The following is a 24,025-nucleotide window of genomic DNA, read 5'->3' on the forward strand; positions in this document are numbered from 1 at the left end:
GTGCGTGAGTGGAACGTCATTTAGCACCGATAAAGGCTTGGGCTGACGTGTTCCATTTGCACAACCAGGTGGGAGAGGACTGTGACAGCGGGCTGAAATTGATGGGATGTCACTAATCGGCTGCAGCTGTCCGCACATATGGTTTTCCATACTCACGTTTTCATTTGAGAGAGAGAGAGAGACAGAGAGAGAAAGAGAAAGAGAGAGAGAGGGGGTATTAGCCTGATATTGGATTGAAAGCACAGACAGAGGATTCACAAAAACGTGCCAGATCTTCTGTTTTATATGAGATGTGTCGTTAAATTGATAGAATTGGATAAATAATTGGTTAAAAGTATGTAGAGAAATGGAAAGTGTCCAAGTAAGAGTCTACTGTGCTTATGAAAGGAGGCCCATGAATAGATAGTTGTGTTTTGAGTCACGCCATCAGTCAAGGGAAATGTAGGCGTACAAAATATTTTTGCATCATATGCAATTGTTTGTTCATTTCCATTCAGCGTCTAACTCATTAATTTCAGTTTGGATGGCTGTCGTCTGTTTCTGTACGAACCGAAAAGCATTTCATCTTTCAGCATTTGCCCCTTTGCAATGATGTGAAGATATGATGCCAGCCTCACAAATGTTTCTGAGAAGATTTATGGCACAGTTAACAAGCTCAACACATTGTTGCGCCATCCCTTATGCATCAAAACACGCCCTATGTATGGGCTTGTAAAGAGAAGTCAACCGTAACAGAAAAGTAAAAACTTTGGTAGATGCTACTGAATTCTGCCCATAATGAGAAAACAAGATGGACTGGCAAGGGAGCTCTCAACAGAACAGGATACAGGTTTACCTTTGCTCTCTCTCTCTCTCTTTCACTCTCGCTCTCTCTCTTTCTCAGTCTCTCTTAGTTGGTCCTATTTAGTTGTTGACGGATAAAAGCCTTTTACTGACGACAGAAAAGATGGACAGTTTGACAGAAACCCCATCAGCTGGGACGGAACCGAACACCGCTCCCCAAAGCAATGGAAATACTTTCTAAGCAGCCCTGTGCACAGCCATCATCAGCTGACAAGTGCCTGTTTGCAGGGGTTTATGGGAAGGCTCTGATCAGAATATAAGTAGCTGTTCTCAAAGCCAATTTTCTCTTGATGGTTAGAACTGTTGTTTTTTTTCCAATCTGAAATAAGATAAATAGATTTTTCTTTTTACATTTTACCAAGTAGAATGATAAAGGTTAGGCTACTGTTGTTTACTTAAAGATCCATTCCAATCATTGATTAATCACTACAAACTCATCGTATTTCCTGAAAGTGTAAAATGGTATGCTAATGTAATGTTTTTGTCGCTTTCGCTTGTGATATGTCTTGTCACACATTAAAACCACCCAAAGAAAATGTTTTAAAAATGGGGATGGGATGTTTTTATTCTTGTTGCTGATCTATATTATTAAAGCAGTATAAACATTGTCTGGTCAATAAAGGGTCAATGTTCAGAGTATAACATTTTGCTAAACAGCCCTGTTACAGTACATCTGCCTATTTGGAGGGGTTGACTAGAACAGGTGTTTGTGTGCTACAATCTGGAGGCTGGGTGGTATAGGTTGTCCCTGTCACACCGGCACCGGGCTCTCCCTCGGCCACGTCCCCTCATGCCACTCCAGCACCTGACTCTCCTACTGCCACACCCCCGCTTTCCCCAGTCACATGGAATCTCTCACTCACCTGCCTATTAGCTCTACTCACCTGCAAGCAATCACCACATCATTAACTCTCCTACAAAGGTTTCCCGCATTCTCCAGTCTGTGTCTGGCCTCGTCGATCGTGGACTCAAGGACTTATGCTGTGCTCCTCTGTTTCCTGCCTCTTCCAGTTTGCGTAAGCGCTTTTGTTAGAATTTGTTCATATTTCCTTGGATCCTCTGTTTTCCCTTTTTTGGGACTATCTTCTGAGCTTTTCAAAGACTGAATCTTTTGAGTGTTTAATCATTCTGCAATCGGCTGAATTATCCTCTGAACCAATAAAGGAACCTGTGTATCTAAGGATCTGTTTTACCAGTCTGAGTCCGTGACAGAAAGCCAGACCAACAACATTAACAGAACCACAGCTGGGGCCGGTGCTGCAGCTCCTGCAGCCATTCCGGTGCAACCAGGTAACCCGGGTCCTCCACCACCGCAAATTCCTCATGCAGGCCCAATGGGTACTCCAGCTGCTTACGATGGTGCCCCTGACAATTGCAATGGATTGCATTAGAGATGCAACCACACCGCTACCCGACGGACCGAGCGAAGATTGCCTACATCATCACTCTACTCTCAGGTAGGGCCCTTCAGTGGTACTCCCTTCAATTTCGCACATTGGCTGCTGCAAGTGGTTGGAATGAACCTGCACTGCTCACCGCTTTTCGCCAGGGATTGGAGCCATCACTGCGCCTACACCTCTCAGCCTATGATGATACCATAGGTTTGGAGAGATTTATTCAGTTGGCGATACGGGTTGCCCACTGACGAGAGAGCTGCTTGAGTGAGTTTGACACAGTGTCCCGCTTCAACCCAGGCCATCGACCAGCTGGACCCATCCTTGAACCTGGCATTGAACCTATGCAGATCGACTCCATACGCCTGACCCCAGCTGAACGTCAAAGGCGCTTAACCCAGAGACTTGCCTGTACTGTGGAGCTGGAGGACATGCCATAGCAGCGTGTCCCATATGTCCACCACAGCCCTTGGTGAGTGCTGTCCAAATCTCCTCGTTGTGCTTTTCTCCATTGTGTACCTCCGTAACCCTCACAGCTCCAAATGGTTTTCTTGAAGCCACCGCCCTCATCGATTCAGGTTCTGCCGGCAACTTCCTCTCAGGGGCGCTCTGTCGTTGCCTCAACCTCCGGAGGATCCGCTGCCAGTCCTCGTTCTCCCTCCACTCCATAGTGGGTAAACCCTTGAACCGACAATTGATCCACCATCTTGTTGGACCTATCGAACTGCATGTTGGTTGTTTACATGTCGAAAAAATCACTTTCCTGGTTCTGGAACACTCCACCACTGATGTCATCCTCGGTCGTCCCTGGCTGTTGCGTCATTCACCCATCATTGACTGGAGTTCGGGTAACATCCTAAAATGGGGGACAGGCTGTTTGTTTCCCTAACCTACCACTCACTCGTCCACAGCTCCTCTCTACCCCAGTAGCAATCTGCACCACTTCAGTGGAGAGTCCAAACAGCAGCCGCACAGTAGAGATTCCCCAGGAGTACCTCCAATTTAGTGATGTATTTTGCCCACAACGAGCTGCTAGGTTGCCTCCTCAACGCCCTTGGGACTGTGCCATAGACCTCCTACCAGGTGAGCCAGTGCCCAAGGGCAAGATTTACCCTCTTTCTCTGCCCGAACAGAACGCCATGGAGGAGTACATCAAGGAGGCCCTCAACCAAGGCTACATCAGACCATCTACCTCTCCTGCTGCATCAAGTTTCTTCGTGGCCAAAAAGGATGGTGGTCTCCGACCCTGTATCGACTACCGCGCACTCAACAAGATCACAGTCAAATACAGGTATCCTCTTCCCCTCGTTCCATCCTCCCTCAAACTTCTGCGAGGAGCACAGGTCTTCTCAAAACTAGACCTGCGTAGTGCCTACAATCTCGTTAGGATACGGAAGGGGGATTAATGGAAGACAGCCTTTGTGACTCCTACAGGCCATTATGAGTATCTGGTGATGCCATATGGACTTGCTAATGCGCCTTCTGTATTCCAAGCATTTATGAATGAAATATTTCGAGAATACCTCCACCGCTTTGTGCTGATTTACATTGATGACATTCTAATTTACTCCAGCAATATGGCCGAACATCACCACCACATCGCATTGGTCCTTCAGAAGCTCCGTGAGTACAATCTCTACCTAAAAGCTGAAAAATGCTCCTTCCATCAGTCCCAGGTTCAGTTCCTAGGGTATAACATCAGCCACAACCACATCAGTAAGGATGAGGGGAAGGTAGAGGTGATACGCTCCTGGCCAATACCTTCAACTATTAAGGATCTTCAGCGCTTCCTTGGTTTTGCCAACTTCTACCGTTGTTTTATTAAAAATTACAGTAGCGTCACTTCTCCTCTCTCCTCCCTCCTTAGAGGTAAACCCAAGACTCTCTCCTGGAATGAGACTGCCACCCAAGCATTCGAGAAATTGAAGGAAGCCTTCACCACCGCTCCAGTCCTCACACACCCTGATCAGGATAGACCCTTCATCGTTGAAGTGGATGCATCAACTACTGGGGTCGGAGCGGTACTCTCTCAGCCGCAGGGGAAGCCCTCGAGGCTTTATCCTTGTGCTTTCTTCTCAAGAAAACTCTCACCGGCAGAGCAGAATTATGACGTCGGCAACCAAGAGTGGCTAGCCATTAAGCTAGCCTTAGAAGAATGGCACCACTGGCTAGAGGGGGCTAAACATCCATTCCTGGTGTTGACTGACCACCGCAACCTTGAGTACCTCCGAGAGGCAAAGCGTTTGAACCCACGACAAGCCAGGTGGGCCCTCTTTATCCATTTTAATTTTTCCATCTCTTACCATCCAGGTCCCAAAAATGTGAGAGCTGATGCCCTATCCCGGCTCTATGCTCCCGACAAAAGCCCTGAACACCCGGAGACCATCTTACCACCTCATCTTATTGTCAGTCCCATTGAATGGACCCTGGACGAGGACGTCGCGGAGGCCTCAGTTACTGATCCTGCTCCGGTGAACACCCCAGCACACCTCACCTATGTTCCAAAAACTCTCCGACTCCAGGTAACATCTGCCGTACATTCCTCACTGGGCTCTGGCCATCCCGGAGCCAATCATACACTCTCCCTCCTTCGGAACCGATACTGGTGGCCCGGGATGGCAAAGGAGGTCCGCCGCTTCGTTGCTGGCTGCGCTGAATGCGCCATGGCTAACAGACGGCACCGGCCAATCAAGCCAATCTACGGACGGCACCAACCAATCACATTACGGTTTTACTTCAATTCATTTGCATAGCTACCGTTGGGAACACCCACTGGAATGCGTTGACGGAACGCAGCTGTGTGTGGGAGCCATTAGACACCACGTCACCTACCAGAAGGGAAGCTCCTCCCGTTGCCTGTTCCCAAACGCCCATGGTCACACCTAGGGATAGACTTTGACAGATCTCCCCTCATCTGACGGTCATACATGTATTCTAGTCATTGTGGACAGATTTTTCCAAATCCTGTAAACTCATCCCATTCAAAGGCATTCCCACCGCCAATGACACCGCCCAAGCACTCTTCTACACAGTCTTCCGAAACTTTGGCATCCCCGAGGACATTGTTTCTGATCGTGGCCCCCAGTTCATCTCCAGGTTCTGGCGGGCCTTCTGTTCTCTCCTAGGGGTGACCGTGAGTCTGTCCTCTGGCTACCACCCACAGACAAATGGGCAAACAGAAAGGAAGATCCAGGAGATCAGTCGGTTCCTTCGGACCTTCTGCCATGGCAGTCAGCACAGTTGGCACCAGTTCCTTCCATGGGCAGAGTACGCACAGAACTCCCTCCGACAGCCCACAACAGGCCTCACTCCATTTCAGTGCGTACTCGGCTACCAGCCTCCCCTGTTCCCTTGGACAGGGGAACAGTCGGATGTGCCAGCTGTAAACCATTGGTTCCGCCAGAGCGAGAGGGTCTGGAATGAGGCACATCACCAGCTGCAGAGAGCCATCCGGCGTCAGAAACACTACGCTGACTCCAGACGAGCGTCTACTCCATCTTACGCCGTCGGACAGGTGTGGCAATCTACAAGAGACATCCGGATGCGCCTCTGTTACGGCTGCATGTGTTCCCAGTGCTGTTTGTCCCTGTTCTCTCCCCTCTCTACCTCTGCTCATGTGTGCTGCAGATAATTGCCTTGATTGGGAGCACCTGGCCCTGATTGATCAGGAGTTAAAGGCTACAGGATCCAGTTCCTGAGGAGAGGCTTTTGGTGTGGGGACTGCTGGCTGTCTTGCTGCCTCTCAGCCTGGGATTTTGTCTTGTCTTTTGATTTGGACTTTGTGTCATGTCTATGTAGTGTTTTGTTATGGTGTGGAAAAGTTGCCCTCCAGTTAAAACTTTTCCCCAAATGCTCCCGACGTTGTCCCTACACATAACTGACAAACATTTCCCGACACACACGCACACACCTGCACACGGCACTTGGCAAGTTCATTACACGCGATACCGGTTTAGCACGTTCTGAACACATTCATATTTCACCGTCACATAGCGTAGCACATATTTCTGTACTCACCAGTTTTCATCCACAACATCTTCGCAAGCCGCGAGGTACCCGCTGGTTTTGCTCCACCAAACATTTCCACCACACGCACCAGTATTCCCACGCCATAGCACCTACACTGACTGCATTCACTTCCCTGTTGTGTGTCCCGCCATCAATGGTACCCCGAGAAACCTGAACTGTCAGAGTTGCAATCTTTGTATTTTTTTGTTTTGATGGCGTTTCTGTAATTGTGGTTAGGGTTTTGAACTGGTTTTAGGGAAAGAGATCATATAATTTTTGATAGCGTAAAATAATGGTAAAATTATTAGGATCATGGCATGTTTATTTTTGTTATGATTAATGTCTTTATTTTGTTAATTGTTTTGTGCACTACCCTACCACCATTTCTGAGTGACGTTTCTAATGGGTAGGCCCATAAAAAGGCTGCGCTTCTGTCATTCAGGAGAGAGTGGCATAGGGAGAGCAGCTTGCTGTGAGGCTGAGTCTGGTTTGTGAACATTTAACTCTTTGAATCCCTATTAGTTTTGTATTGGTTGTTTAGTTAAGTCTTTAAGTGTGAGCAACCCTCGTGTTGATTTTTGTTTGTAGCCTTTTTGTCAAAGTTTTTGTTTTCAACACTTGTTTTCAACACTTTTGAACACTGTAAATAAACCAGCACTCTTAGCACAAAGTTTGCACTTGTCTGTGGTTCGTCAATGTCTCCTTGTACCTTGGTTGCCTGAAAGAGCGTGCATCCCGTGAGCGTGAGTTTAGACCGTGAGGTCTCATTCTTCACATATGGATTATCTTCATGTAATAAATCCCACTGGTTGGGTACATTTTAAAAGGTTGTTACTGATATTTATTAGGATTTGGGGTCAGTGGTGGGTCTTTGTTCACCCCTATAGGGCCACGTAAAGGTGGGGTGTAACAAATGGGGGCTCGTCCGGGATGAACCATCCATGAGGTGAGGTGATGTCTTTGTTTGTGTAGCTGTGATAGACTGTAGTGTGCAGTAACTTGTGTTGTGTGACCTTGTGGTAACTGAACTCCACATTTGTTGGGTCACTAGTTGGTTGCAGCTTAGGTGTAAGTTGGCAGCATTTTTGGTGTAGGGGTTGACTACACTGTGGCCCATTTTGTGTCGTGGTTGTGCAGTCCACTTTTGGTTAGGTCACTTGTGTGTTACTGTTTTTGTCTGTCTAGTCACAGCTAATTAATGGTTTTGTGACCTTTTGTGTGGGATATAGTCACTCCACAGATCAGTGGATCTTTGTTTAGTGGGTGTGGCTTCCCAATTTTGTCCATTCACTTTGTTACTGTTTCCCTATATGCATCATAGTAACTAGATGTGGTTGAAGGCCACATGGTGTCCATTTTGTTGTGGTAGTGGCAGATCACTTTGTTGGGTCTTTGAGTGTTGCTGTGGCAGCAATTGTAGTTGGTCTACTTGTTGACCCTTTTGGCTGTGACTGTTGCACTCCACTTTTGTGTTGGTCACCTTTGTTGCTGTATGTGTTACAGAAATGCAGTTATGTTTATTTTGTTTGATTTTGTCCTGTTCACCTCATGGTAGGTAGCCATTTTGTCTAGTGGGAGTGGCAACCACTTGTATGGCTACTTATTTGGCTGCTCAATTTAAATCCAGTGGCAGCACCGTAATTGGCCCATCTTTTGTAAGATCTTGTTTGAACCACCTTGGCCCTAGTTAACACCTTTTTTGTCAGCAGCAGTCCCAGATTGTATAAAGTTTTATTGCAAAAAGTTTACTGGAGGCTTGTCTCCTTCATATGGCCATTACAGTATGCCTTAGTAATGCTGAATGCCAGACAAGTGTTTAATTGGCATTAGTCCACTACAAGTTGGGTGGTACGCTTTGTTTGCTGGACTGGGATTTTGGTCTGAGCATTGACCTTAGTTATAAGCATATAGCCTTCAGTACATTTGTTTTTGCAATTTGTGAAGTTCCAAGGTGGGACTAATGTATGTTTGTCTATGTCTTTCATACTGGTGGTGGTTACATGTTTTCTGCACTTTTGTAGCTCAGGCTTAGGTAGTGCAGGTTTAAGAAGTGGTCCGGAAGACTCACTACTTTTCTTTACTCGGGAGTCAGGGAAGCTGTGCTAAACCTGAGTAAAGAAGCGTGAGTCCTTTGTTTTTGTTTTTCTGATCTGTCATAACTGCCTCTGTTAATTGACCAATCTGTTGATTCACCTACAGTATGTGTAAACATACAGCCTTAATAGTACCCATTTTGCAATTGAAATTGTGGAGCAAAATGTATTACAATGAATAAATATTAAGATTGTACATTCATCAGTGATTTTTGTATTAACCTGAATAGCTATTAGATGAATGTTTGTAATTGTGTATAACATCATTTATTCATTGTTTTAAGGGTGGGGGTGTTACGGCTGCATGTGTTCCCAGTGCTGTTTGTCCCTGTTCTCTCCCCTCTCTACCTCTGCTCAGGTGTGCTGCAGATAATTGCCTTGATTGGGAGCACCTGGCCCTGATTGATCAGGAGTTAAAGGCTACAGGATCCATTTCCTGAGGAGAGGCTTTTGGTGTGGGGACTGCTGGCTGTCTTGCTGCCTCTCAGCCTGGGATTTTGTCTTGTCTTTTGATTTGGACTTTGTCATGTCTATGTAGTGTTTTGTTATGGATTATCTTCATGTAATAAATCCCACTGGTTGGGTACATTTTAAAAGGTTGTTACTGATATTTATTAGGATTTGGGGTCAGTGGTGGGTCTTTGTTCACCCCTATGGGGGGGGGGGGTGTAGGTAGGTAGGTAATGTCACACCGGCACCGGGCTCTCCCTCGGCCACGCCCCCTCATGCCACTCCAGCACCTGACTCTCCTACTGCCACACCCCCCCCCCTTTCCCCAGTCACATGGAATCTCTCACACTCACCTGCCTATTAGCTCTACTCACCTGCAAGCAATCACCACATCATTAACTCTCCTACAAAGGTTTCCCGCATTCTCCAGTCTGTGTCTGGCTTCGTCGATCGTGGACTCAAGGACTTATGCTGTGCTCCTCTGTTTCCTGCCTCTTCCAGTTTGCGTAAGCTCTTTTGTTAGAATTTGTTCATATTTCCTTGGATCCTCTGTTTTTCCTTTTTTGGGGACTATCTTCTGAGCTTTTGAAAGACTTAATCTTTTGAGTGTTTAATCCTTCTGTAATCGGCTGAATTATCCTCTGAACCAATAAAGGAACCTGTGTATCTAAGGATCTGTTTTACCAGTCTGAGTCCGTGACAGTCCCAGCAGTGGAGGGATTGACTCACCGTTCTGTCTGCTGCATTCCTCAGAGTCCTCCCACTCTCTGGAGATAGCAGGCCTGGGATCAGACAGATGGAACCACATATGAAGAGATGAAGGTTCAAAAAGAAACAATGCAATATAGGCTATTATAAGACTGCAACCCTCAATATTATAGGCTTTAATAGTTTCTCATATTTATATTCATTGAACATGCATGTTACAAATGATGAATAAATAACACAAGTCCCACATTAATGTTAGTATACTTAATTAGCTAGGCTACTTTGGGTATTTGTAGAAATTCTATGAGGACACATTTTATGCATTTCATTCTGCAGTCTCATTCATTACTGTTCAGCAAATTATAAGCACATTTTACATGCTCTTGATGGGCCAGATGGTTTCATAAGATAATAAAATGAAATAACAAAAATACAGCCATTTTCATGCATGTTTCTGAAGCATGTCAAGTAAGTCATTATGGTAAATAACATTGTTGTACAGCACAATTTGTATATATGAGGACACCACAATGTCTTTGCAGTGTTATCATTTTAGTTGTTCTAGGAGTCTTTTCATTCAATCCAAATGGGGTTTTCAAGATGTTTTTTTTTTTTAATGCATCTTAGTCTAGAATTCACAAGATGTCAGCAGAGCATGGTTCACCTATGCAAGTTAATGAACAAAACTCTGAAGTGAACAAAATGTGAATGGACGAAGGTTTTGGAACAAAAAATATGAATATTAGAAAATCTCTCTAGACTGCAACTATAATATAAAATCAAGGTAAAAACGAAATGGGCTGAAAGCTTGCAGTCTTATCTTCATTACATTTGGCATTCATTGAAAACAAATTATAGGTTATTTTAAAAAAAAACTCCTAAACGCAAAAACAATGGTGTGCAGTGATCTACATAGGCTTTTGCCAGAGGAGCTGATGCTAACTCTTCATCCCTGGTATCCCCAGACCCATGGACAAATTATGAGCCACTGGGCCCCTGAGCACATTGTTAAAAATTTTTGACAATTATGAAAAATAACCCCTTAGCTGATGACTTCTGGCGAGTTTTATGGAAAGACATGGACAAATAACAATCAACAGATTCAAGGCATCTTGCCAATTACAAAGCATGATTATCACACTGGCCCCATTCAGATACCAGGGGTGGAAAAAATAGTAGCAACTTCATGCAGAGGCTTGGGCTTCAGGGCCCAGTATCGTTCACTAATCTATCCCTGCCCTGACCCATTTGCTTCATTTCGCATTGCTCAATTTGGAAATGTTTCTAATTGCAGCATGCAGGCTTGGTCCAGCTTAACCAATCACATTGATAAGGGATTCCTTTACTTAGCTTGGAAGTCAGCCCAAATTTAACACCACCCACACAATTTGAGAGAAATTCAGTCTGGACTTGCTCCATTGAAAAGCTTCTATCCCCGTATGAAAACTAGGCGACCAATCAAATCGTGCGGGCGGGCTTTATACAATTGATGAGAAACAGTGGCTAGTCATTCAAGTTTCATGGTGAAATCTATTCTTACAGTAGATGCCAGAGCACCGCCATATTTTTGCCCGATTTCGTTTATTTTGGCAGTGAACACAATGTATTTGAATGAGAGAGAGAGAGAGAGACAACGTTATCTTGGAAAAAACAATTATCAGTTGTGATCATTATTTATTATCCAAAAAATGTCCCTTAATGTCTGGTCCTCCCCTGCCACAGCTTACTCTCCCGTCATCTACACTATTTTATTCACAATCCTTCCCCATAGGCTACAGTGGGACTAGTGGCTTGAAGGCTTAAGTGTGCATACAAATAATTTATCAGGAGCTGTAAGAATAGTAATGTTAATTTCTCTGCATTGTGCTGGCTAAACATATGGTAGCACAACTTCCATGACTCCCATGCATGAGAAAGTCTGCGTGCTAACAGGCTGTTCTGTTCCCCCCTCCAGCCTTAAAACCAAAGGTGACCAGGCCTTCTCCGTGGCTGCACCCTGGCTCTGGAATAGTCTCCCTTCCCATATCAAGTCCAGCCCTAGATTAAAACTAATTTAAAAGCCCATTTTTTCCCTTTTAGTAGTACATAGTATATATACTACTATTACCACTGCTTTATTTATTATTTTTGTCATTTTTTCTCATTCAGCCATTGTGTGCTGTATTATTATTTATTTCCTTATTTAAGGATACAAGGATACAAGGAAGTTTATTGTCACATGCATATAGTTACTGGAAGTAAGAAATGCAGTGAAATTATGTCTGGTGTCAGCCTATTTGTGCAGGGGGGGTAAAAAGTGCAGTAGAAGAGGGGTTTAGTAGATTAAGTGGCAAGGGCTGCATAAAAAAGGTGGGGGAGGATTGGGATTGGGTGGGGGGCACCAACAAGGAGCACCCAAGAGCAAGTTAAGCACTTTGGGTCAACCCTGTTGTGTTACATTTGCAGTGCCGACGCTCCGCACATGCACATCACGCACTGCGCGTAGGGCACCAAGTGCCTGGGGGGGGCACCAAAAAATCTGGGTCGTGAAAAATCATCACAATAGGCTACTAGTATAAATAACAAATAAAATATGTCTAAAGCATGTTAATATGCAAAAGCAATACAAAAGTAATATAGACCTAGACCAAATTAGAATCTCCTGTGCGGCCCCCTCTCCAGTCTCCCTCTGGTGCCCCCCTCCCTTGCTATATAAATAAATTGACTTGACTGGGCTAATTTTGGTCTGGTGTGAATTGGCCTTTAGATCACTTGACTTGACCACTGATCTAACATGGAGTATCAGTGGATTTAAATCATTACAAGTTGAGTTCTAGAATGCTTTGGGGCATCATCATTTGGAATCTTCTGAACATTCTAACTGTGCAAAGTAGAATACTGAGGTAGAATACTGAATCAGTTGGACCTGGCTACACCAGAGATAACACTGAGAGAGAGCTTGCTCCTGGAGATTTTACAAATTATTCACTGATTCACCTGTTTTAACTGTTTGATATTGGTAATCCTGCCAAGGACAAAGGAAGAGTATATTTTCTATTCCACTACATTGGCTGAAGATGGAAGTGAGAGGCGAGGTGAGAGGAGAGAGTGGTTGCTTCATGGGAGCCATGAGAGCCCTCTTGAACACCATCCGAAACCGGCTAAGACCAAAGAGAAAACGACAGAGGACCAAGAACTACCGGATCTGTCACAACTCTGCCATGGCCAAGATCAAGAGAAGAAAACTAAAGAAGCAACTGACAACTGGGCTGAACATCAAACTGAGCAAGCCAAACCATGTGGCTAAAGGTACATCTGTGCGGGCTTTTCAAGAGAGGCGCAAGCCACGCTGGGTTCTCCAGACCAGAGAGGATCTCCAGCCTGCTGAACCAGCAAGTGATCCAAACACCGAGAACACTCAGGCTAGAGAGGATCTCAAACCTGCTGAATTAGCAAGTGAGGTGGCTAACATCGACATCACTCAGCCTGGAGAAGTTCTTCAGCCAGCTGAACTGGATCTTCTGGCTGATGAACCAGCAAGTAAGAACACAAATAACACAGCTTATGCTATACCTTTGGCTAGCTAAAACCCGCAGTATACTTTTATGTGAATAACAGATGATATAATAGAATAACACTGATAATTCCTGGCTACAGATAAACTCATTCAAACCTTTCCTAACAGGTTGGGTTGTAGCTAATGCCCAGATGTGGAGGGAGATGACCAGACAAGATGGTCCTGTCCTTAGCGACATGCCCATCATGCACTGTAAGTAAAATATTTTAGTTATAGCAAGTACAATTATAGTGGCTAGGCCTACTTGGTAGTTGTTTTGGACTAAAGGCTAATTTTCAATGGAGATCTCCAAAGTGTACGAGTAGGGTCAATCTATGTTATGGTTATGGTTATGGATTTGGCAGACGCCTATGTCCAAAGCGACACATAAATACAAAACAACATAATATTTAAAATTGAACAGGGAACAGATTAGAATGTTGGTGAAATATAATAAGGAGAATAGTAATAATAACTAGATGTACCGCATAGCGGTACAAAATATGATCGCTGCTCAGTCCTGTACATCCTTTCCGCAAAAATAAATCACACTAATCAATTTGTCTCCATCTTTTACTCCATCCCCCACTCTTGAAACTTTTGTGTATGCTTGTTTGGCATGCCTGTGTGTGTGTGTGTGTGCGGCTGCACAGAAAGTAGCCTACTGGCGCTGAAAAGGTGAATAGATTGTAGAATAGCCAAAGAAGTTGTAGCATTGTTATAAAACCTTTAAAATCTCTAAACAATCACAAGTAGGGCAGTTCATCACAGTTCATCCATTGCAACTGTTTTGATGAAAGGTCACTTACACCTGTAGGCTACATTGTATTTGGGAAAAGCAAAAGGTATCAGCATAATGTTATATTTTTATTTATTTATTTATTAATAAACAAAAACATCTCTGTCAGTTCCATGCCGTTTTCAACAGCTATCAAAAACCAAGGTAATTTTTGGATAGATGGATTTTTTGTGAATGTTTCTTCTTCTGCATACGATTTTAGTCATCTTTAGTTCATGTGATACTTTATTGTCAATGCACAAATTAAGTAACAGTAGTCTGAAACGAAATGCTGTTTTACATCTAACCAGTGGTGCCAAATAACTGACATGTCCAAATGGGCCTTGATGAAATGCGTCGCTAGACTGTTCATACACATTTTAACGGGCCAAAGTTGAAGAGCTGTTGTCCGTTGTTGTTCGTGCAAATATAGGCTGATTCATGTTCCCTTGCATTGTGTAACTGAGGTCCATGGCTTGGCTTTCACCAGACCAAGCTCAGTCTTTTAAGGAATCAAAAAATAAATAGCGGGCAGATCAGGCTGGGTTCGTTCACCCAGCTTAGTCCATAGGTGGCCGATATTGATATTGTTGTATGGTTACGCCTTACAGTATCAAGCGGACTTAAACTGCCATATCGTGCGAAAAGTTGTAATAAAATTCACGCAGCTCCATGAGTCAAGAAAAGCGCGAATGAAGTAGCCACTTCTAAATGGGACCCACTACACAGTAGCTTAAGGTGTGTCGCTAAAGCAGCCATAATGAAATTAAGGTGTCGTTGTTTGGATACTTCACACACACGTGCTTTTTAATCTCACAGACTACAATTACCAAACTGGAATCAAAGCACATCGATTCCCCTCTCACACCCTGCACGCACTTCAAACAAATAAACAGGCGTCTCAGTCTCATGCATGTAGGCTATAGGCAAACAGAGAGGGTTAAAGCGGAGCGAGAGGCGCAAACGTTCGACAATTTCCGCGTTCGATTATTGCAAGGGGGAGGGGGGGAAATCCCCCTTTATGCAGACCAGAGTAAACCCTCGCTGCACTAATGTCAATGGAGACTTGTGGAATTTTACCAATAAATTGGTCATTATGTCTTTCTGGATTTGAGGGTTTTTTGGAAAATGTTGTCATAATCTGTAAGTGTTTGGGATCATTTCAAGTGTAATTTTTTAGCGTTCGGATTTGTAATAAAATAACTTAATATCAGACCATGCTGCTGCCAGTTACTGTCCGGTTGTTAGCATGCTAGCTAGCCTCTTAACTAAGGTAAGGTGACACTCCCACTTATGCAGACCGGAACTGTCCCGTTTTGCTCCCATAGTAACGAATTACGTTGCTCTATCTTGCTAGTAATCAAGGATCTGTAGGCTATCAGACTGGTGTAACGTTGGTAAATCTTCCATTGCACAGAATGATTATTGTAGCATGTGCAACAAATGACAGTCGAAAGATACAATTACGGTGCTGCTATCAATTTGCTTGGTATAACCGCATTTATAGTTTTCTACAAATGCAATCAAATTGGCCTCCATCACTCAACCAACGCTAACGGTAACATTATTGTAGGCTACCTAGGTCCTTATTGATATTATAAGATTAACGTACCTGCAGTAAAAACCAAGCATGTCCAATAAACATTCTCAGATTTATTTCGGCTTCAAGAAGAAATGGGAATTACATTTCATGTGAACATTGTCCTATCCTTATTATACGTTCTCTGCGGTAAACTACAGTCCTTGTAGTTTACGTCCATTGTTTTTCCAACCCACTTTTAACTTCCAACAAAATTACGTCTCACTGCAACGATGCGCCATCTAGTGGACAAACGACTACTTATCGCCAATACTGGAAATGCAGCCATGATGATGATGATGATGAATATTTGGCTTTCTTTTAATCCTACTGAATTTGTAATTATGTATCGGCCGTTCTAATACCGATAGTATGTGCGTACCTATGTGTGCACCGCCATTTACAGGCCAATGAGTGTACAGTCACTAAATGTAGATGAAATTCTACGAAACTTGGCATACCCCCAGAGAATGCCAGGTCAATCATACACATAACATTTGGTGCAGTTCTGAACATCTTAACTGAAGATAGGGGCGATTAAAGCAGAATGATATTGCATTTTCATTTTTTACCGGGGGGGGGGTGCAAATCACAAATGAGTTATTATGGGCCAGGTTGATGTGGGCCCTTGAGACCAACATACCATAAAAGATTCTTCATCCTCAGCGCCACGGTTCAGATAGTTATTTAGGAAAAACTGCTTTTTTTGCGGTTCAGGGGGCCCAGCACGGGGGGGGGGGAGTGGCCCCCGGGGACGAAACAAAATTTTTCCGTAAAAGTCTAGCGGCAGTCATAATAATTATTATCAGAACCAGCAAGTGAGGTCACAGACATGGAGGAATTATTGTGTCTACAATCGTAGTGATACCTTATAGTGGTTAACATTTATGGACAGTTAGTCAGATTCATAACTAAACATCTGGTCTTTTGTAGGCTACCATTCATATCACAATGCTTTCTAAGCTCACCATAGTTTCCATCTGTAAGCACAGTTGTTAGGATATGTTGCAACTGCTAGATATCACAACTTTCTATCTGCCTGCTATAGCAACAACAACAAAAAAATCAAGTCTATTGACCAATTTAGAGTGCTCTCATAACTTTAGCACCCTTTTCCCTTGTCGAGCAGCAAATTAAAATCACCTTTCCTAATCTGTGAATAATGCCATAACTTGCCTTTAGTTTGTGCTCAGCTCATGGACATTGTATGTATAGAAAACATGGGCATAAGAGAATGAACGCCCCTGGTAATAGTCTATAATGATGTGTGTGACATTCACCATTATCAGTAATTCATCATAATCAGTCAGTGGGCCTTAACCCCAAAGAGGTTGAGAACCTATGGAATTGACCATAAACTGATCAGTTATGCCCACTCTTAACCTGTTTCAAACCTTTTCTAACAGGCTTGGGTCTGATCCATCGCCAGCTGTGTCGCCGGGACCTGACTGGACAAGATAGAGTGGCCATCATGTACTGTAAGTAAAGGTTTTTAGCTGTTAGCTAAGTTTTAAGTAAAATCATGATGATAACTTACAGTGGTTACCATTGATATGGTCATTTTCCCATATATGGTTTAAGACTAGACTAAATGCTTATTTTCAAATGAAATCTCCAATGAGGTTCTTTGGTCATCTACGATTGTTATTAAATATGCTTAAATTGTGTAAATTGACAAAGTGAGTTAATGTTGAATGTTGACTTGAGTATTGTTGTTGTCACAGCTGGTCCTTTCAGTTTCCTGGTCCCATCTGAATGGGCCCTTGACCACCTAATGAGTGGGGAGCAGGACAGTCGTCCATACACCATGGCCTTCTACTGACAGCCAAGCAACTGGCTACATCTACTACCACTCAACTGCTCAGCTGCCCTCTGACTAAACTACATGACATTATATTTCATTAAAATTCTAAATTAAATAAATATTTGACATACTTTAATGGATAAAACAGTCTTTGTGTGTGTGTGTGTGTGTGTGTGTGTGTGTGTCATGGCTGGATCTAGAATGGGGCTGGGGGGGGGGGGGGGGTCACGTAATATGTGGCAGACTGACTGAAATTGCGTCCAAATTCACACCCCTCCTTCTCGGTTGTATTGCTCGCGGAGTACTCGTCACACATACAGTATATCCCACGCATATCATGTGAACGAGCGGAACCAGGGCTTTCCAGTGATATTAGTGGTGATGATGATGAATATCTCACAAACCCTTGGCAAGCCATATATCAAAATAAACAGCAGACCTTACCGGATATGAAGCATGCATCTGTACAATAAGCTGTGGAGTGCGGTTTTGAAATTGCAGCGTTCTACATGGTCTCCAACTTTGGGCTGAAATTCTAATGTAAACTATTTATATCAGTACATACATTTTAAATACATACATGTCAATTTTCTATTTATTTATTTTAACTAATGACAAAAAACATAGGCTAATTAATTGCGTCCACATATTGTTATGCACTATGCACAAATATTTTTCTAGACTCCAGAATGGTCCATTCATTGCGCCCACTCAAAAATTAAATTTGCCCCCCCTATCTGAGCAGTCTAGATCCGGGCCTGGTGTGTGTGTGTGTGTGTGTGTGTGAGAGAGAGACAGAGAGAGAGAAGTCAGAAAGAAAGAAAGAAAGAAAGAAAGAGGCATGTGATAGGCATGGCAGCATCTGTTAATAAACTCTCCAGAAAGGTGATCCCTGCTTCACAGCCTACAGATCAGTTTACATACCCATGAACAGACACAAAGTATTTGAATTTATATGGAATTTAGAATGAAGGGGAAATGCTCCAGAATGTTGACTCTTGGCAAGCACAGGGCATCTTAAGGGCCGTGATACACCAAGCTGACAGCCGATCGTTGGCAGAAAAGCAGTCGAACTGATCAGTCGGCTTTTATTTCCCCGGATCAGTCAAAAAAATGCCTTGGAACATACCAAAGCTACCCCAAGCGTATGTTCTGCGTGTGCGCGAGATGCAGCGCTAAAAGATTCAGAGCCGAAAAGATTGTCTAGTTACCAAGTTTAGCTAAGATTAGCTAGATAGCACAGTAAACTAAAAGTGAATGGGAACTGCTAGTGATGCTCGCTAGCTAGGTAGCAACTAAGGACTAAGGACATCTTAACACTAGCCTGGCTCCGCCCTCCTACGTACTTCTGCTCAATTTTCCCTTCAGTACGTTGTCTGGCTTAGCGTTCATGGGCTTCGGAAAAACCTTTCTCAGAGTGAAAACATCATTCCGCGTCATTCACGTCACTTAATGTGTGAGTCAGAGGTCGGAAACTGGGGCTAGATTTTGCTAACAGAGTTGCCCAGTTAGGGGCTCGTCATCACTTTTGTCGTCACGTTGTAGTTTGTTTGTAGTCCATGTGGCCTTTCATGTCCAACAGTTTTAATGTGAACTTGGGAATTTGCCGTTTTTGTCACTTGAAAGCTGCATATCTTTCTTTCACAAGCATCTTACACTATATTTTAAGCAAATACAGTTGTTTGTTTAGGATTACTGAGTGTATGTTTTAACCTTTGTTGTTGCATCCGTGTTTGTCACACATTCCGATGGCAAAGCACATAAACACTTGCTGTCGGAAAAACAAAGTTGCCATGGGGGCGGTCCTTGTCATTCCGAGGTGCTCTGAATGCACCATGGGTCTGCGGCATATTCGCGGGTTTTCTCCTACAAAAATCTGCAGGTCCAATCAGTGAACAGAGGGAGTGGCTGAGAACGATGGCGTTAAGGTTGTGCGCTAGTTTGAGCCAGACATACGTCACAACCAAACGTTAGTGATTGGTTATGGCAGATCCAGAGTGGCTCTGGGCAGATCTAATAGTTTTAAACTTCAACAGAGTACTCGCCTTCAAGGAAGTTAACGCTTGGCAATGAAAAATGGCCAAAGTCTCTGTACATTATAAAATGTACGAGAGTCTGGTAGGACCGGGCTAGCGTATTCCTCTAGACTAGGCTAGATCTACTACTACTGTAGAACTGTTTGGATTTCCATACAAGTTGGTTCAATATTCCAAACAACTCATATTATTGCTCGCGTGGTAAATGTTTGTATTGGAGAATAACATAACAAAATTAGAATAATCTTTTAGCAATATTACTATTTTATCTGTAATATTTTTTACAAAAACTATAATATTATGTTAATGCCATTTTTGAAGATATTTTACCTTCAGCTTGATATCAAAAAAGGCCTTGATCTTGGACATTTTCGGTAGGAATTGAAGACGTTGCCTCTTTTCCTCTGATGTAAACTGAACACAGGTTGTAATGACTTCATATGGCAGTAATCTCACCTTCTCAAAAGAACGACCCTCTGCTTATCGCTGTAAATGGCTCTGAAGACCTTTCGAATCTTCACACCTTCTGGACATGCTGTACCATTTGAAAGACCCTTGGCAGTCTCAGTTTCAGAGATGACTCTGTCGATGAGCACTCTGGAGGTGTCTAACATGTCATCAGACAGTGGCTGTTGTTTATTCAACTTTGAGAGCAAGCAAAGGATCAAAACAGTCACCAGGCTGGTGAAGCTCATCAGAGATGGATTCCATTGGGTTCAGTAAGGGATCAGTGCATGGAATCTATACCAATATCCTGGCTTACTGAACACACTTTGGAGACACCTAAAGAAGGTCTGCTGAAAACACACTCACTGTCAAGTAGTGGTTCCTGGACTGCTTGTTCCTCCAAATAACCTGCTTGGGGCAGCATGTTCATAACATCCCTGACTGTGACTGCTGTGAGTGCCTGTATTGTACTCTGCAGTACTTGTGGGGGAGATCTTAAAGCACCTGGGGTATGATTTCAGACACGGAATGGAGAAAACTTGGACATGAAACTGAGGATGAAGCTTGTGGTAAGAATCTTCCCACATCAATGTTCCAAGATGCCGGAATGTTGAAGCAAGGCAGGAACACATTCTTCACTGTCCCCTCAGCATATATCTGAATAAACTCTCTGATGTTATCTGTTTTTGATAAACTGTCACTCTGTCCTATGTTCAAAAGTACTGAGACTGAGGCAGACTTTTTGACAGCCATTCTTTTCTGGTCTAAGAGGAAAAGATGATGCACCTGTTTAATACGATTTTGAGCGAATGCAGTAAGACGCTCATTGGACAGCAGTCTCTCCAGCCTTTCACCCAGTGAGGTAAGATCCTGAGTCGGGGAGGTAGAACATTCTCCATTCTCCACATCCAGCTCTGTACATGGTGCTCACAACACCAACAATTGTTTGGCGAGAGGTAGGATAGGATCCCTTATCAGTCATATCATCTATGTTGATGTAAACATGTTGCACACCAAGTGCTTCAGATGGTACCTCACTGGGCCAGGGGACTGCACCAATTAAGACATCAGACCTTGATACTGATAGTTTGCCCTTTGAAGCAGTTGATGAGGAGGAACTCGGACTTTGTTGCCCTTTCATTCCTTCTGCATGCTCATCCTTACTTCTCATCATTTGGAGGTCCTTTGAATTATCCAAATCCACTGACTGTGCCAGTTCCTCCTGAATAAGAACAAGGACCTTAGCAAAGGCTTTTCCAGCACAGCTATTGTTTTTGTCTTTAGCTTTGGACTGCATCATGTGGCACTTGGGGAATAAATGTTTCAGTCTTATACTTAGGTTGTGGAAGGTTTTGTAAGTGCTGGACCAGGCAGTCACACCAGTGCCTTCTATGGTTGTTTGAGAGATGTTATCTGAAAGTTGTATGTCCTTCTCAATGTGCTCGAGCGCCGTAAAAAATGACTCATGATTTGTGGTTTTAAATCTGAAACTCATCCTCAGATTTTGATAAGCTTACTTGATGAAAACTCATCGTCAATGCCAAGTGTCTGAATAGGTAACTCGACGGAGGCAAAAGAGGCTTCAAGCTAAGGGTATTACACTACTGTCATGGGTTGAGACAGCAGGTGATGTTTCACACAATGCATTTTCACCTATCACTTCTTCTTTGTATACTGTCAAAATCTTGTTCATGATGTCTTTGGTGGTGCCTTTTAGATCAATGAATGAATGGATGTTGTGGTCTTTCAGATGGGCATGCTCACACTCACTGATGGTATTTTGGTCTTCCATGGGTTCCTTTACCAGTTGTTTATCTTCAAGCTGTGGTTCGGACAAATTCAATTCTCCCAAGACCACACTGTGTGCTGTCACTAAGCAGTGGCCTGGTATGGACCTGTAGCTGCTCACTTTTAGTGTTGGTTGCACTGACGAGGGCGTTAAGTGAAGAGCAAAAAAAACATTCATCGCCGCCATGCCTCCACTTGTATTTTTTCATCATCAGCAGTTGACTTGCTCCACAGAATCACTAGGTTCTTGAAGAATTCTTTTACTTTCAGGTGGACTTTGTTGTAAAGTCCTTTTGCAGCTTCAAGAATCTGATACTTTGGAGTATTCTGTACTACAGAGGACTCACCAGAATGTATTTTCCTCATTAATAACAGATTCTGCTGGACACTCAGTGGATTCAATCATTGACTTAATCTCCTCCACAAATGTGTTGACAATCATGGAGCCAACAAAGTCAACAGGCTGTGAAGAACCTGTAGGGAGATATCCTTCCCATCCATATCGGTGTTACTCTTAAAAAAAAAGTGTGTTAGAAGAATAAGGACCCATTGAACATGTGGAATGAACAACGTTCACTTTTTCAGTGAGAACATCGCTGATAGCCTTCTTTGCCTTTTTATGGAATTCTTCACTGGAGAGCCTTTCCAATGTCCTGCTTGAAACCTCATCTGGATTATGGTCAGGCTCTTCTTCCTCACAACCTTTGAGTTCACCAGGTTCATCAATATCAAGAGGAGTAATAACCCTGTCAGAAATGCTTTTTGACAGCTGTCTTTATATTTCTTAGCAGTTTCTTTGCAGGATGAGTATTTTCACCTCCATCCAAACATGTCTCCATTTGTTGTATGATGGTTGTCATTGCCTCTGCAGCAGAGCCGGACAGTAACGGAGTACATTTACTTGAGTACAGTACTTGAGTACAATTTTGAGGGATCTGTACTTTACTCGAGTATGATTTTGGGGAGTACTCATGACTTTACTCAAGTACATTTGAAAGGAAAATATTGTACTCTTTACTCCACTACATTTCTATCCATAACCGTGAGTACCCGTTACTTCTTATAAAAAAAGGAAAAAAGAAAAAATCTCGGAAACCCTCAATTTGTTGTTTCCCTCTCAAACGTGATTGGATAGTGTAGGCGCCACTGATTGGGACAACCTATCAGCAATCACCTTCAGCTTTCCGCCAAAGTCAACTCCATAGTCAGATTTAGATAAGAGACGAAACCATAGACGAAACAATGGATGAAGACGCAGCAGGTACATCCTGGGAATATGCCAACCTGTGGCCCCACCTCGCCAGACTATTTCAATTTTCTGAACAAGTTAATTATAGTTTTCACTTCAAGTGTTTCAATTACAAAATAGTATTTTGTATTTGAAACACATATTTTATATACATGTATTAGAAATACTGCCCATCCCTGGCAACATGGTAAAAAGATGAAAATGACTTGATTTTACTTTCAATTCCTTTTACATTCTCCAAAGTATTAAAGAACCACTCGGTGAGTTGCACAGTTTTGAAAACGAATGTTAAGGGTATTTTTAGGACATGTTTGAGCATGCCTGTAGGCAGCCACTCTGACTAGTCAAAGGCAATTCAAAACGAGTCAGAAAAGTCGAGACAGGACCAATCATCAAAATTTCTGTGTCCACCACTCTAGTTCATCCAAAACAAACCAGAAAAGGGACTCAAAGTGCTAAATACCGGAATTTTCCTTTAACATTAACATTTTTCATAACTCTTTCAAGACGTTTCTGTACATAAATGTAAGCACTGTGGCAGTAGTAATGCAATATTTAGAAAATGTAGGCTACTCTTGTACTCTTGATACTCAAGTACTTTTAAAAACAAGTACTTCAGTACTTTTACTTAAGTAGACATCTGACTGTTGTACTTTTACTTGTACTTGAGTAATATTTAGCAAAGGGTATCTGTATTTTTACTCAAGTAATGAAGCTGTGTACTCTGTCCGCCTCTGCTCTGCAGTGGCTGAGATCAATATGGAACTGTTTGCTCTCTTTTCCAGAAGGCAAGAAGTGGGTTTGAATCGTTGAGCCATATATGTTTTCAACTTTACAGAAATGTTTTTTTTCATGAGCTCAATGCTTTTGATTTTTTCAACTGAAACTGCACATTTTGATGAGCTTGGAGAGTCTGGCCCATGTATGGTCTCTGCCAGGGTTGAATTTATCCCATGTGTGACTTTGGTAACAATGGCATCTATACATTATTCGGAATCTGGAGTCAAGCCGGCTTCATTCAATTGTGTTAGACTCTTCTGAAGTCTCTGCAGTATCTGTTCCTTTGCGATGTCAACCTGAGGTGACGATGTTGACTGCAGGGAAGTTTTGGATCTTCAGAAGAGCATAGTATTTGGGAATTAGCCTACTGTATAACAATACCTACAAGTTCAACAGTCCGAGATTCAATATATCCTGGTCCTAATGTAACCACATGGCCATGGGATGAGTGCCAAAGCAAGTAGTAAAAGTGTGATCAGACACACACTATGTGGGCAAGGCCCGGCACAGGCATTTTTGAGTAAACTGAATAT

At 43.1% G+C, this 24,025-nt stretch overlaps 1 protein-coding gene and 1 long non-coding RNA gene across 3 annotated transcripts in view; one reads left to right on the forward strand and one right to left on the reverse strand.

Moving 5' to 3' along the window:
- LOC121698721 overlaps nucleotides 1–24,025 on the reverse strand; it is a 37,457-nt gene that overhangs the window by 12,338 nt on the left and 1,094 nt on the right. Inside the window, exon 4 of the long non-coding RNA XR_006026843.1 lies at nucleotides 9,518–9,570. This is a non-coding gene — a long non-coding RNA (uncharacterized LOC121698721). The remainder of the gene's footprint in view (nucleotides 1–9,517; nucleotides 9,571–24,025) is intronic.
- LOC121698720 lies at nucleotides 12,298–17,328 on the forward strand. Of its 2 annotated transcripts, XM_042081038.1 has the most exons (4): nucleotides 12,304–13,015; nucleotides 13,161–13,244; nucleotides 16,795–16,866; nucleotides 17,113–17,328. In XM_042081038.1, exons 1-4 carry the CDS (start codon nucleotides 12,553–12,555, stop codon nucleotides 17,208–17,210), a joined length of 717 nt encoding a protein of 238 aa, XP_041936972.1. In that variant the 5' UTR covers nucleotides 12,304–12,552; the 3' UTR covers nucleotides 17,211–17,328. The 2 variants fall into 2 exon arrangements, with proteins under 2 accessions (XP_041936973.1, XP_041936972.1); XM_042081039.1 differs by lacking the exon at nucleotides 13,161–13,244 and having other exon boundaries at nucleotides 12,298–13,015.

This window comes from Alosa sapidissima, chromosome 23 (assembly GCF_018492685.1).
Source record: "Alosa sapidissima isolate fAloSap1 chromosome 23, fAloSap1.pri, whole genome shotgun sequence".
Classification (NCBI taxonomy): Eukaryota; Metazoa; Chordata; class Actinopteri; order Clupeiformes; family Clupeidae; genus Alosa; species Alosa sapidissima.